Source organism: Cariama cristata, unplaced genomic scaffold (assembly GCF_000690535.1).
Source record: "Cariama cristata isolate BGI_N322 unplaced genomic scaffold, ASM69053v1 scaffold43651, whole genome shotgun sequence".
NCBI lineage: Eukaryota > Metazoa > Chordata > Aves > Cariamiformes > Cariamidae > Cariama > Cariama cristata.
In genome coordinates, this window is record NW_009601851.1 from 37,754 (window position 1) to 53,688 (window position 15,935).

General features: G+C 37.3%; 1 protein-coding gene across 1 annotated transcript in view; it reads left to right on the forward strand.

The window, feature by feature from the left end:
- The window catches only part of LOC104169624 (rho GTPase-activating protein 12-like), a gene marked incomplete at its 5' end in the record, with an annotated part of 47,080 nt that extends 34,822 nt beyond the window's left edge, over positions 1-12,258 (forward strand). Inside the window, 9 exons of the mRNA XM_009710598.1 lie at positions 392-496; positions 852-950; positions 3,523-3,631; positions 4,651-4,770; positions 7,671-7,769; positions 9,907-9,984; positions 10,845-10,979; positions 11,260-11,362; positions 11,801-12,258. Coding sequence (XP_009708900.1) covers positions 392-496; positions 852-950; positions 3,523-3,631; positions 4,651-4,770; positions 7,671-7,769; positions 9,907-9,984; positions 10,845-10,979; positions 11,260-11,362; positions 11,801-11,975 — 1,023 coding nt within the window. The remainder of the gene's footprint in view (positions 1-391; positions 497-851; positions 951-3,522; positions 3,632-4,650; positions 4,771-7,670; positions 7,770-9,906; positions 9,985-10,844; positions 10,980-11,259; positions 11,363-11,800) is intronic.
- Positions 12,259-15,935: the final 3,677 nt, after the last annotated feature.

Below are 15,935 nucleotides of genomic sequence, written 5' to 3' on the forward strand. Positions count from 1 at the left end.
GTTCAGTTACTTATTAGCCAGTTTAGTTTAAAGTTTAGGACTATCTTGACTAAATTCAAGCTAAAAATCCAATGCTGTAAGGACTTCTTCCATTTGTGATAGGAAAAAAAAGCTCTGCTGGAATCTGGTTGGCATTTAAAGTTATGGAATTTTAAGGGCTTTAAGCTGAGCAGCTTTTAATAGGCACGCTTAAAGGATGTTTTGTGTGTCGTTTTTAGTTCTTGTTTCCTGGTATAGTGCCTGTTGATTTGTGGCAAAGTACTGTATTTGGGTTAAGTTGTATAGACTGTAAATAATGTATCTTATATTTAGAGGATGACAAGACTGTGTACCTGCTAGGAGTTTCTTTGTTTGTTTTTAAGTTTGTCATCATTGTTCCTTTTTTTTCCAGAAGTTTGGTGTCAATCAGTCTAAGCCAGAATTTACAGTGGATCTCAAAGGGGCATTGATTGACTGGGCCTCAAAGGACAAATCCAGCAAAAAGAATGTTATTGAGGTGAATTATTTTATTTAAATGCAGAATTATGTGTACTTTTAATTACTGACTTAAGAAATTTTCTGTATAAAATTAAAATCAAAAACTTTAATTGAGCTTTCTACATTTCTTACTGCTCAAATGTAGACATATCTTAGCACCTGCAAGAAATGTCCATTTTTAGTATGTCTGTAAGTGATATGCTTTTAAATTTTAAGCAGACTGTTATTTACTGTTTTCACTGGTAAGTGTTCTTGAGTGGCTGTATTATCTAAAAGTTATACCAGGGAGAAGCTCAATTTGATTTAGGTAATTTCACTTTTTAATTATAGTGTGTTTATCAATTCTGATGATACCTGTTTTTATTTCTTTAAAGCTAAAAACCCGCCAAGGAACTGAGCTCTTAATTCAATCTGATAATGACAGCTTTATTAACGAATGGTATAAAGTTCTTAACTATACCATCAACAATCAGGTATGTGTTTGAATTTTGAAGGCTCTATTTTCAAGGCAATGTTACTTAATGAAATAATTGATGTAACGACTCCTAGTGCTTCATGTGCTTCTTAATTTCCTGATTTTCTTGAGTGTGGGCCAGAGGTTCAGGGTATGGCAGTTCCTTGTGGTGACAAATGAAATATAATTAATAGTGGCAAAAGAAGGAGGATGATCCACTGGATTAAGAACCAGGAGAATAGGGCTGACCTCCAGATCAGAAACGAGCTTCCTTCTGTGGGCAAATACTACTTCTGTCTCAGTGATCTGAAAGGTTCTGATAGGGAATAATGGGGGAGGGTGGCCAAGGAAGTGCTTCATGACATACATTAATCAGCATTTGATGCTGCTGTTCACTTAATAAGGCTGCACTAAAGTGCAAATTAAAAGCCCTGGCAAAATACTGTATTATGTGTTCCTATCAGACAGCAGAATGCCAACTATTCAATCAACAAAAAAAGTGATCAAGCATTTGCTCTTGATATTGCCAAACAAGATTTACTGTCTTTGAATTAAGAAGTTGGAGGAGGTCTTGGAGAAAATACTCCTCTCATATCAAGTTGACTTTATGTGTATGTGTATTCTTGATTTTTATAGTTACAGGCCTGGCTACTGCCCATAAGCTGCATTTATGTTGCTTTCAATGTCAGCCAGTGGCCTTCATTTCTCTTAGCTCTGATAATGTTTTCCACATATGGGCATTTCCCACCCAAACACAGCAGGCTAATATGAATGGTTTAGTTTCTTTCTGAGTGCTCATGGTTTACACTCCTAATCTTTGGCTCTCTCCTGGTATGAAAATGTCATGAGCCTTAGTAACCAGGCAAGGCAGTCACTCAGCGATACCCTTCTCCTTTCTGCCCCATGTAATGCAATTGAGGCCACTTCTTACTTGCTTAAATATAAACAAAGATGAGAATATGGAGATGAGAGCGAGGTATTACATGTTAGGTTGAGGAAGTGATGATGTATTACTGCTGGGAGCTGGCAGCCAAGAGACCTAAGATTACAAGGGGAAAGTTCAAAAAGTACATTATTAGACTACCTGGTAATTTGGAGCACTGAAGCTTTGGGTACAAAAATCAATCAGATGTGAAGCAAACCTTTAATTTTGGGAGCTATATGGTGGTAGTAGCTGTGAATCTCTTTCCCAGGGCAGAGGTGTTATTTCTGGTGTGATGAGATCTTCCTCAGGGGAAGGCGCAGATTAGATTCGGGTCTCTTTGCTCCTTCAGGCTGCTGCTGTGGCAATACGGTGTACAAGAGGAATAGCTATCTGAAAAGGATATGGCTGCTCTTTTTTACATACAGAAATTTCCAAGTTATTAGATTAGACTTGTTCCATAGTACAAACTAGATTCCAGATGATTTTTTTCCAAAGCAGTTAATAGTTTTAAAATTTATCAATCCTAAAAAGCTTTGAGGCTTCCTGAAGAGAGCACTGTCCGAATGCCCTCAGTGGCAGAGGGATCCTTAGCAGGGACATTACTTGGGCAGTTGAGTATGTTGATCTTTGAAGTGTAAAAAGGCTATCCAAAGCTTTTGAAAAACAGCAAGGAATGAGAGTGTTTAAAGCTAACATCAACCTTTCAAGTTAAAGTGCAACTTAGTTGATGAAGTCATGCTTCTGCTCATGCAGTGCTCTGGAATACGCAACCATGCCTTATTTTAAGAATGTCCTTCCTTGTAACAAAAGGCACTGTACAGTCAGATTTTTGTAACTGTGTAGAACTCAAGTTTACTTTAGTAGAATTGAAGTAAGAAATGTGCAGTTTTGGAAGGGAGCATGCTGCACTGAGACAAGAGGAAGTTTCTTTTCCTATTTTCTGATATGTCTGCAGTCGTGTGTGTAGCATAGGTATGAGGCTGCAGGTGGGCAGTTTAACAGACTCTGGTATCTGCCTCCACACTACAACATGAGCTACATATTCCCTTGACTGTGTTTAATGAGAATATGCTGAGAGCGCAATAACACAGGGCAAGAATTTTAGGCACTGGTATATTTACTTTTTCAGAGTGAATTCAGTGTATGTTTTGACAGTGGTGAAATTTTCCAACTAATAGTTCTATTTTCTATTAAGAAAGTTTTAATTACAGAGATCAGAAATAGAGTAAATGATCTAGAAATGTTTTTTAGACTCTTATCAATCAGGTGTTTCTGTAGCAGACCATGAAATAGCTGATGTGTGTCTACTGGATTGGGGGGTGGGGGGGAAACACACACAAAACCCCCCAAACATTTCTATTGTTTATTGGTTGATGTAATAAAGTATTATCATGAAAGGCTGGTTGTACTTTGTTCAGTGTCCAGCAAAACTTTCTTTATTGGGTCTTATGATCAAATAGTGTTTCTCAAAGTTATACACTCTGCCAGTGAGAATGGTATCATCTCTGAAGGTATTTTTAGCATCTAGGGTTCAGGAAAGAACCAACTGAATATCACTATTGGGAAAAATGACGTATTGTAGAACTGTCTACAGGAAATGTATTTCTTAATGCTATATTCTATGAATTGGCAAGCTGATCACCATGTATCATCTTAAATTTAATAGGTAGTAGAGTCTGATGAAGCATTAGAAGATGATGTACCAGATTCCCCTGGGATAGAAAAACAAGACAAAGAAAAAGAGAAGGAGAATAAAGACTCTAAGAAACTTCGTTGTGAGTTGAAAATTTTCCATTAATTGATTTTTAGCAATGCCAGTTTTCATTTTTTGCATCTTTAGTATTGTGTCTAAATAGAGAAGAATTCAGAAGGACAGATAGAAATGAAACTACTGAAGTTTGGAAACAGGCTTCTTATATAGTTCATTCTACACCTTGATGCCAGTTAGTAGATTTTCCTCCATGTTTTATTAATCATACTTAAAAAAAAAAAGTACCAAATGTCTTTAGCTCCTGCTTTATGACACATGGAAAAATAGGAGAAAATAGGCAGTGATGAAATGGATTATTTTCAAGGTGTTGTCAAATGCAAAGAAATAATTAGATGTTTGTTTTCTGACTTTTATAAATTATTTTGAATTAGAAATATTTTGTCCTTTTAAATTCAAAACTGCTTAGAATTCTTTTTTGTTTGTTGTACAGCATTTGTAAATATTTGCACTATTAACTTAAACTGCAATTTTGCTAAGTTGCTAATGATGTTATATTGGCTCATTTAGAGAAACTAAACATTTTTAATTACACCTTCAGAATTTTAGAGCTAAATTTCTTTTAACCACAGAAATTTCTTCCTATGCACAGAAATATCACAGAAACATCCTGTGCACAGAAATCAGGCGGACTATTTTCTGTCTTTTACTTCCAGGCTTAATGTGTAATTTGCAAGAAGAGATTTGTTTCTTTAGAAATAGTTAACTTAATGAAATGCAGGACCAATTTTGAAACATAGCTATATTTTTAAGATTCCACATCAATTCCATGTGTAAGCTACCATTTAGGCAACACTTGGTTTTACAGGTTTTTTCTGACCAGATTGTCTCTTGGTGGTTTGAAAAATGGATGCGATTTACAAGGAGTTCCAAAAAGTTAAGGAAAAAAATGGGGATGCATTGCAGATTTGAATAGGTTTTTTTAATGTATTTTTGAGCTTAATTTTTCTTTAATGTTGGTTCCTTGGCAGATAAATGCAGAGTTGGTTCTACGGGTGTTCATGCTAAATGCATTTCTCTTTTCAGCAGTGAAAACACCTAGCAATATAGATTCCACAGATCAGAAAAAGACCAAAACGAAGCTCAAGAAGTTTCTTACGCGGCGCCCTACATTACAAGCTGTCCGTGAAAAAGGCTACATTAAGGGTAAATGTACCTTATTAACACAGGAGATAATTTGAAAAGCTGAATTTAATAGTTCATGTGTAAAATGGGGTTAAAATGGTCGAGTTTTAAAACACATGTATATAGCTGGCTTAACAAAAGTCTTGGATGTATAATGGAACTGGTGATTGATTGTCATTCTTCTGAGCACTGCTACTAACCACTAAACTTTACGGAGGATGTCCTCTCCCTCAGCTCATTACTGGCAAAACTGCCATGAAAATTCGGGGCCCAGGAGCCTGTTTGGACTTGGAGGGCTTTTCAGCTAGAGAGTCCATTTGGTCTGCTGTTCTGAGCTGGAATCTTGAGATAGCTGATAATCATTTGTGCGTACAAGGGTACAAAGCTGAATGCATGTGCTCATCTGTTTCACAAGTGTGTTTTAGTCTGAGTGGAACCAGACAATCATGTGCCATCTTGTAAGAAATGAAATATTTAGGCAAACTAGGGTGAGGCTAAAGGAATATTAACTTAAACATGTTTTTTCCCTAACATTTTCTGAATGTATGCATTTTTTTAATTGCTTCACAAACAATGAGTCTTATAGATACTCTTGAATCAAACTTATGAAAGAATTGATTTCCATTTGTCACACTTGTAGAAACTGAGAGAACAGTATTTGCACAGGTTTAAGTTAATGTATTTGCGTAAATTACTGACTTGGTACTCACTGTAAAACTTCATCTATTTATTTGTATGCTTTAGCAGGACTTGTAAGTGGTGCTCTACTAGGTCAAAATAGCATATGGGTAGACAAATATCAGACCAAATCTTACTGTGATTTGCCTAACTACATACTTTAACAGGTGTGCTTCTGTTGCATGTGGCATTTTATATATTTGTGTATCTGCAAATATAATTTAACTGTAAATTATGGATTTTTTGGGAATAATGCCTCCTTATCCCAAACAGACTTTGACATTTTGCTCTGCTTTACAGCTTAGTATTCATGTCATGGCTCAGTGACGTAACTTCTGACATTAGCAACAGCGAACGCCAAGCCAAGTTTAATTTGTACACATGCATGCTGATGATTGGATTTTTAATAAAGACGTTAAGGAATGAAGAGTTTGTTTTTATTTAAAAGCATGGTGTAAATTTTAAAAGTTGGATCTGCACTGTACATTTTACATTTACCGTATGAATGAAAAATACAGAAGCCTTTATTTAGAAGCCCAGTGTGCTTTTGTGGCTGCTACACAACAAGCCTAGTAAACAGAAAACTTGGCAAACCCAGTATCAGCAGAAAAAATAATGAAAAGTTCTAGGAAAAAAACCCCGCTTGAAACAGCATGCACTAAGTGGAGAAGTAACTGTGCTAAAGTTTTGTTACATTGAAAAACAAAATTACAAAAGTTACTTTAAGATGAAAGTTAACAATGTGATTCCTGCATATGTGGGAATTATGAAAGTCGGAGAGAGACAATTGTAGCCAATCAGTTTGTTACGTGCTGATATTTTCTTGTGCTACCTAATCTGCACTGCTTTACCTGCTACACCTGCATGCTAGCTTGGCTTTCCACTGCGTGGGCTTTTTCAATCCTTTGCTACTGATTCTGCTTACACAGCTGGCTGCGTGAGTAGCAGCAACAGGACTGAGGTGTTTTGGGTCACCGGCCTTATACGCATACAGCTAATCGTACCATTATATGCCAGTTTTTATACTGTATAATTGGTTTGGTGTGCTGTTTGGATTTCCCAAAGCAGTAGTTAGATGCAAGTGTTGTTAATGAATCTACTTAAATTACTGAACATGAAAAATGAGCTAGATGCTATGCATGATGCAAACGCAAGAGCAGTTTCTCTCTTGCAAAAACTGAAGTGAGATCCAATGGATACCACGGAGATGGCCACTTACATACCTTATTTAACAGATTTAAACAAAAAAAAAAAAGGCCAAAAAAACCCCCCCCCCCCCCCGCCAACAAAACACAAAACCCCCAAAACTTTCTTCCCTTTAAGAGTGTAAGCTTTTCATTTGTCTCATGCATCTGAACACGAAAGGCCATCTATTATCTGGGCATCTTTGATGAAAACCATAGAAATGAGTCTGAGAGAGATTTTGGTGATAACATAATCTGAACAAGAGGAGTTAACATGTTGCTGAAATACACTGAGACATTGCAAGAATCTGTTCTCTGTCCAAGCTGATTGTAATTTTTGCTCCAGTTTATAATAGAAAATGCTCCCTCTGCATTGTGTAGTTTTGAAAACAAGACTCAAAATTACCTTTGCCCATAAATATCTGTATTTAGGTGTGAACCTTGCAGCCACATTGCCTATGCATAGTCATACCGGCATCTGTTCAGAGCTCTGTGATGTAAAGGTCTGTCATTTGCAAATCCATGTCGGAACTTAAAAATGTTGGAAGTTAAAGACTCTACATTAAAGTAAATTAATATGTAATGCTGGATTAAACAGTAGTTGCAATGAAAGATGAAATTTTACAGCGTTTTTCCCCAAGCAATGTCAAAAGCTTTCACTTTAGTTAAAGTTTATTATCTCCGTCCAGATTTGTAACAAAGATTACAGTAAATGTATTTTGAACTCAGAACAGGAATGGAGTGTAACAGGACATTTGGATCCATTAAATTTCTCATTACAGTAATGACTATATGACTCTTACAAGTATCTCCTGATGGATTAAAATTATTTCAGTAGCAAAAGTTCCTTACTCAGAGACTCACGTTTGTGTAACTGCTGATGTTCTTTTGTGCTGGGAGCTACGGAGAGCTCTTTTCAAAATTTCCCTCTTTTCACTGTAATACTGCGACAATTGTATCCAGTAGTCTTTGCCCTTTGTAGAGGTTTTTTTTAACCTGAACTAGTTCTGTCACTTGAGTCCTGTTCCACTGTAAATCAGTCTCTTTACTTGGTTCCAGATCAAGTGTTTGGTTCCAATCTCACCAGCTTGTGTCAAAGAGAAAACAGCACGGTGCCAAAGTTCGTGAAGCTGTGCATTGAGCATGTTGAGGAACATGGTATGGTTGAAGTTTTTTGTTTCCGAATCTCTCTTGCTCACCCCACTATCCAATTCTGAACATTTTAATCCTTAAAATGCTGTGGATTTATTTGGGGAAAATAATCTGAAACTTGTATCTGTAGTTAGCAATGAGTTTTCAAGAGTGGGGAGGTAGGTGGGATCCAAAATGGGGAGATAGGAGGAAATCTTACATCTGAGCAATTGATCTGCTTCAGTGTATTTCAAGCTGAGGGGAAGGCAGGACAGCCTGCTGGCAGCAAGGCTCTAAGGAAAGAGGGATTACAAGAAGCTCAGCCCGTCAAGGGTTTGTGGTTGTGTTTTTGGTTTGGTTTGCTTTTTTTACATGAAAAGAGAGAGACTGTCAAAATACAGCCATTCATTTTTGGAAGGTTTAAGGATGCTAACAATCATTTGTATTAAAAATTTCTTGAAACAAGCTTCTATGAAAAAGCTGTGTTCCTGCTCCATGTATGTATTGACTGCTAGAAGACAAGTCTATTGGTTTGATGCCCCTCAGCCAGTTACACTGATTGCTATGTGAAGTTTTGTGCAATTCTGGAGATTATCAGTGTCCACATATTGATGCAATTTTTGTTTGCTTTCATTGAAAATAAGTCTGTCCTAGCCAACTGAGAAAATTATATGTTTGAAAGCTACATGTGACATTCTGGGTTGTCTGATGCAAAAGACATCTTCACATTTTTGTTGAAAATGTTGGTTGTGACTCCTGACTTGGCTGTAGTCTGTGCTAGTTTTCTTGCTTGTTTCTTGCCATTGTCACTGCTCTGTCTCTTGGAAAAGATGACTGAAAGGGGATTATGGAATCTCCATAATCATCATTCAGATATATACCAGTTTGTTAATCTGAGAACATTCTCTTGAGAATCAGGGTAAGTGTTACAGGGGAATACTACATGTGAATTTTAAGGCATCCTTTCATGGGAACTTTATTTAGGATTTTGTGGTAGCCTGTAGTCCTTTTCCTCAATGCTGCTATCTTATGGCCTGGGAGGGGAAAAATAACTGTTTTCATTGCCTTACTCCAGTTTGACAAACAGCCACCTTGCTTGTAACAACAGGCTTTATTCCGTTTGTGATCTGCAGTTTGTGAGAAAGGGGTTATTTTGCTTTGTTCTTTTTTTTTTTTTTTCTTGTTTATTTTAAAGACAGGACTGCAGTGAAGATAGTGGTGAAGTTTTCCTTTTTTAAATACCTGAGGGGAAGCTGACAGAAATGAACAGCTTTTTTCCCCCACTTCTCCAACTCTTCTTCCTACTGCCAATACACTTCAAATCAGTTCTTTCTGTAAAGGAATGACTAGTGGATTATGGGGAAAAGGGATATGTCAGATGGTGCTGGTAACTGTGCTGTGTTGCATCAAACAACTCCTTGAGGAGCTACAGGGACTTGCAGGTATTCTGGCAACACTCACCCTCTCAGTGGCACTGACTCACATGCTGCATTCAAGTGGCGTTTCAATTAAATTCTTTACCTCCTAATCACTTCTGAGTAACTGCAGTAGCAACCACAGAGACACAGTTTTCTTCTTTTCTGGTTGAGTGTGTAATACTGTAAAGGCAAGGCCTACCCAGTTTAGTTTTGTAGGCTGTTGTAGTGGTGAGTGTGCATGCATATCATTCCTTCTCCATGCCAACCTGGTCACTTGACAACTTTGAGATGCTCTCTATGCATGACTTGATTTGATTTTTCTTAACCATACATTAAAAAAATTGAACATCCACAAAATAACTTGGTTCTTGCATGTTGGACTCCCATATACTCCCTGCCCACCCACCAAGAGCATCTTAAACGAGACACCTAGTCTCAGTGGGGAAACTTAGAGCTGTTGCCCCACTACTACTGTTCTACTGTTCAGGAAGTTGTAGAGATTACTCTGAACTTGACACTACCAAACCTGTGTCAGCAAACTAAACCTCCTCTGATACGCCCTGCCCATCAAAAAAGCTAGTTTAACTTCTTTTTTGTTTGTTTTTTTGTTGAACCAAGTGTTCTTTGTTACAAGGTGGGTTTCTTTTTTAAATTCTGCTGAGTAGACCTATAGAGAAGCAGCCTAATGATTTCAGGATTCATACATGTGTACGGTATTAAAATTAATTTATCCCTTTGTTTTCTAGGATTAGATATTGATGGCTTATACCGAGTTAGTGGCAATCTTGCAGTGATACAGAAGCTAAGATTTGCAGTCAATCATGGTAAGCTTCCTTCAACTATATTACAATTGTGTACATTTTCAGATCGTTGAAATTCATAGAAAGCTCAGGAAAAAAATTGTCTTAATGTATAACTGCAGTCTCTCATGAGAAATTATTGTCATCTTCAAAGTAAAATTACTTCAAAATTGCAGAATTTAGTGTGTAATATACATTACTTGAAAACCCTAGCATCCTGGAGGTCTGCTCTTATGTGCAGCGTAGAGGTATTGCTAGAACATAACTCTAAAGATAGACAGTAATAGAATTTGAGGGGGGGAATTATTGCAAAGAAAACAACTTCATACCTTATGGAAAACCAGTAAGCATATTAAACTTCCACTAGTGTTAAAGTTGTAAGTTAATGCTTTTTAGAGAGATTTGCTACTGCCTTTTAGTATGGGGGTGCTTAGCTCCTCTTCACCATATTATGTATAAAACCCTTTCATGTGGCTGTATCTTAGTGTTTTGTTCAGTGGGACTCAATAGGCTGCTTGCAACTAGGAAGAGGACAGTAGCCCATCTGCAATCTGAACTCTCATTTCCTGATGGACAGCATCTGACAGTAAATTTTTTTGTGTTATGTCAGCAGCTCCTAGTCCCCTCTGGAAAATGCCCTTGGTGTAGGGGAGCTGCATGTAGTGCAGTAGGCAGAGTTTGGCCATCTCTCTCTGCAGTGGTTGAGTTTTTGTATCCCTTTTACACTGCTGCAGCTCTGTATCCCGGCAGAGAATGGGTTGAAGTGAAGCAAGAGTCTTCACTGCTTTAAGTACAGAAGAGCTGTTAAGTTTATTTAAAAAAACCAAACAAGCAACCTTTTATAGTTAAATTATTAACATTAATTATGCATTTTTCTCTCTCAGATGAGAAACTAGACTTGAATGACAGTAAATGGGAAGATATACATGTCATCACAGGAGCTCTAAAGATGTTTTTCAGAGAATTGCCAGAGCCGCTGTTTACTTATAATCACTTCAACGACTTTGTCAATGCAATTAGTAAGTCTGGAAAACATATATGTGCTTTTTGTATAAGTTCTGCTCCAAATGTAGTATTAATTTCAGTATTTTGGTCAGTAAAAAGGATGTTTTGGTTATGAATGTCTGTAACGCGTACCTGCAAGTGCCTGTCAGTAACGCGCGGTCCGGACAGGAGGTGGCAGTGTTTTATCTCCTATTAGCACTGCAAAATGTTGCTTTTATTCCGTCTGTTACATTTTATGCTAAAGTTTTAAACAAAAATACTGAATTTTTGTTTCTGCACCTCATCCTCTTGCAGAACAAGAACCAAGGCAGCGTGTCCATGCTGTTAAAGATTTAATCAAACAATTGCCAAAACCAAATCAGGATACTATGCAGGTACTCTTTAGACACCTGAAGAGGTAAGTAGCAGATAGAAGGAAAGGCTTTGTATTGCCGATCCTCCCTTAAAGCTAAATAATGCAATTAAAAGTACTAAGTGACTGTTCCCACTGCGTTTTTCTTGCCTATATTGGACTTGATGAAGACAATCTGTCAGGCTGTATTTATACAAGTTTGCAGAGCACCAAACAGACTTTAGACAGTATGTGTCGTAGTTGTGATGTTTAGTGCCAAGTCCTTATGTTCAAGGGATTGTGAGAGGATCAGGAATAGCATTTCAAAATAAAAGTTTTCCATAGGAAGGGGAATTGCAGCAGCTCTGTGTTCTAATAACAAGACTACTCATTAAATAAATACTGTGAATAGTAATTTGCTTTGGACTGTGTCTTTTTCCTGTCATCCTATTACTCTAACACTGATAAGTCTCATCTCGTGTATTTTTTTTTTCTCTTTTTCAGAGTTGTAGAAAATGGAGAAAAGAACCGAATGACCTATCAAAGCGTAGCAATAGTTTTTGGTCCAACCTTATTAAAGCCAGAGAAAGAGACTGGTAATATAGCAGTCCACACCGTCTACCAGAATCAGATTGTAGAATTAATTCTACTGGAATTGAATTCCATCTTTGGACGCTGACATTTTTCTTGGAATAGAAATTGAAAGTGATGGGTTGGCAGCAGCACTCCATCAGAAGGAAAATATCTCACTGTACATGATGTATTATGTTTGTGGACCAAGCAGCAACTTGTTTTTTGCACTTTTGGGGAGGGGAGAAACAGGAGAAATGTTTGACCACTTCAATGCGAATTAAAGACAATATTTTGGGTTTCTTTGAAAAGTTAAATGTAAAAAGCGAATTGAAAAGTTTATAGTTTGCCTTTTTTAAAGTAGCATTGGAAAAATGTAATATAGGTTCATACACTGGATTTCTTGGAGAGTAAAGCTGTTAACCTCAAACTGGATAATCTGGAATTTAATCTTAAAATCCTTCCACTTGATAGGGAAAAGTCCTACCAACTGGTATGGAAAAATTCAGTGAAGTTACATCTTAAGCTTGTGTATTACAACATACTCAAATCTGTATGACACTTTTCCAAGGGGTTTCTGCATGCAGTGACTGTCTTAAACTTGTGCTAACAGTTTGGTTTAGTTATTCAAATCTAATTCCTCACTTGATATCTGCTATCTTTTTTTCTTTTTTTTTTTTTCTTCTTCTTTCCTTTCTTTCCTTTTTTTTCCCCTCAGCAACCTTTCTGGAACTTTTTAGTTGCTTTATAGAACAGCACACTATTCCAAACACTGAACTTGTAAGAATATCCAGCAATGGATATTTGTCTTGTGACATAATAGAAGTCATATTTAATAAACATGTTCATTTTTTCAGGGTATTTCCTGAGCTAAGTTTTGTGTTATACTGATTTAAAGCTAAAATCCTAAGTAAATACCAACTGTAACACTGTACTGAGTTCTTGGTATAATGCTGTGGTAGTGGAAGTTTCTTGATGTAAATACAGGCTGTCCTTTTGATTCTTGTATATAATTCAGTTCCTGTATAGTTTAAGAACACTTTAGTCACACATTTCTAATCGTGAGTAGATTAACTACAGTAGCATATTGTTTCCAGTGGATGTCTGGGTTCCGCAGGGAAACAGGTTATGGGGAGGGAGGGGGGGACCTAACTGTGTGCACTTTTAGATGTTAATTACATTTGCGGGCAAATAACTGTAATGCAAATGGTACTGGAGAAATACTGAGTGTGCTTGCTAAATTGTTAATGCACTACAAGAGGAGCCTTTTAGGATATTTAATATGTACAGGATACATTAGAAAAATGTATTACAAATTCTAACATCTACAAATAGTGAAACTCGTGTTTTGATAGATAGATGTTTGATGGAATCCATGAAGCTAAATTTTAAGATTTTCTTTTTACATTAATGTAGAATAATTTGTAAAATTGGTTTTGAAAGATTTTGTTACAGGGAGCATGGTCTGCTGGAGATTTTTTTAAATGTATTTTTCTAGACTAACTGCTGTATCTGACATATTTGTTATGTCTAACCTGAATAAAGAAAACTGCTAGTTCTTTTAGAGTTTGCTATTCCCACTTCAGACAACATGAACCCCCTTTAAACAATAAGACCGATGCATCTCACCACTTAGCATGGATACTACTTGTGGTAACAAGTTGTCATGCTGGATTAAAGGGCAAATGCTTACGTTATAACCTGACAATTTTAGGAACTTTCCAGTCCCTTTCTTTAACAACTTAAATTCTAACATAAAAAGTTCAGAGAGGGCAGCAGTAATTTATGAATATAAATTTTTGGTCTTTGAAATATATCCCAGCTTACTTGGAATGTACTGTACAGAAAGCAGATGCATTGGGGAAATAATTGTATTTTGCCTTTGATCTGTTGTATCCCTTTTGCAACACAGTTCTGGCCTACAGCAGAGGGGATGTGTGGTGAGGTGCTGAGGTGTAATCGGATGAATGGTACGAGAACTTCATGAGGGCTTGCATGAGAAGTCTTTGGAGATAAAAGAGAAGATGAGTTACCTTGTGGCTTTCTCACTGTCTTCTTGTGGTAATGGTGAAGTCTTGTGGTTTGTTGCAAAGCGACCTGGGTGAGAATTGCAATAGCTCCATCTCAGCGTTGTGTTGTCAGCTTCCTGCTAGGCTGTCAATCTGGAGCAGCGCTGAGTGGCAGGTGAGCCCCATGCTACTAGAAAACATCAACAAAATTGAAATCTGTTGCTGTAGATTATTCAAATCCCAGCTTCAGCTGTAAAATAAAAAAGAATTCCCACTGCTAAATGAGAGGGCCGATCCACAGGTCACTTTTTCTATACGAGTGTTACATTTTTGAAAGAAAGAATGCCTTTTAAAAACAATTTGATAATGAGGATGTCACATTTCCTTGTATTCCCCCAAAATAAAGCATTTTGTTATTACAAAATATAGTACGGTTTTGTGCAGTGAAGTTGTCATACGTTTTAATGTTCTCAGTTTGGGGAGGGGAGAGTAATCTTTTTAACTGAAAGAGGTATAGCTAAACACTCAAAACATTCAGGAAGAGGAGGCTGTCCAAGCTCACGGTAAGCTTATCGTGACCAACTTGAAACTCTATATGTCAGCACGTTGGGTTTCTCTGCTACTTTAAATACCTTGTCTTGTTCCTGCAGTTAGCTTTCTTTTAAAAAATGAAAAACAGAGTTTTCAGAAACATAGCAGGGGAAAGATATTTGTATTAGATGAAATGAAACATGATTAAATTTATATATTCCTCAGTTTGGGCTTTAAATCAGATTTGGGTTTGGTTTAAAAACAAATTTAAAGACTGAATATAAACTTTGAGTCATAACCACTCAAAGATACTGGACGTCGAGCATTATGTGTTGGTACCAGTTGAAATTTTGTTCCAGCGCTAGAGCTGTGTTCAGCTGTATAGTTCAGTCATACAGCGTTAATACCAAGCAACTCTCAGATGTGCTTGATCTGTACCAGTTACGGCTTTCTTCACTTTAAAGTTGGACAGAGAAGTGGACACAAAAAAGAGAAAACAAATATACAGTCGTTTCATGTAAACTATTTTTTTTTTAATTCAGAGTTGCATGTAAAAAAAGCTTACTGCATGCAAGTGGGTAGGTCATGCTTAGTGCCCAGGCCCAGACTTTCCCCCCCCCGCATCGTCACAAAAAGCCATGATAAATTTCCTTCGTACTGAACCTATTGGATCCTGGCAAGTGAATCCTCCACTCGCAATGTGAGAGAAGAGAGTTTGTAGGTCATATGGTATCGGTTTATTCCTATCTGGAGCCCTGACTTTTTCCCCTTATAAGGGAACAGGTTTATTTAGCCCCAAAGTAATGATATTTTCAGAATCAATTGGTTAATTCATAAGCCATAATGTAAACCAAGCACAGTGGGGCATTCTGCTGGGTGAAGGGGGAGGTACAGCATGTCTAATGAGGCTGCCTGCAACCTCCGGGGAGAGGAGAGCTCCTCTGAAGAATCTTAATTAGCCTCCACAATTGCAAAGTTTTGTGGGCAAGCAGCTGGTAGGACTGGATCAGACCTTTACAAAAGTAGCCCTATGTGACTGTGGGACTTAAATGGACATTCCTCCCCTCCTCGCCCCCCCTAACATTCTTGTAAACAGAGCACTTGTAAAACAAGATCACACTGTGTAACAAACCGACATGAAAGACGTTCAGAGGCGACTTGGCCTCTTGGTCCTTTTTATTGCCTTGAGAATTAAATGGCAGCTCTAATATTAGAGTTTCCTACAACTTCCCCAAATGGATTCAAGTTTGTTAAGGTACTTGGCTACTACTTTCTTTCAAAAGAAGAAATCTGCGTTGCATTCAGCAAACTCAGAACTGCAAAGTGGAACAAGCAGGGATAGCACCAGATTTATTTCTCATAGAACTTTATCTTGCAGTTTATTACACTAAAATGTAGCTGGCTAGGGAAGAGGAGAGCAGATCCTTAGTGTGGGAATATATAAATGCAAAACACTGAAGGCAAACAGACAAAGCAGGTGTGATGGACAAGCAAGATAGCAAAAAACCAGGCACTTAGAAAATCAGCAG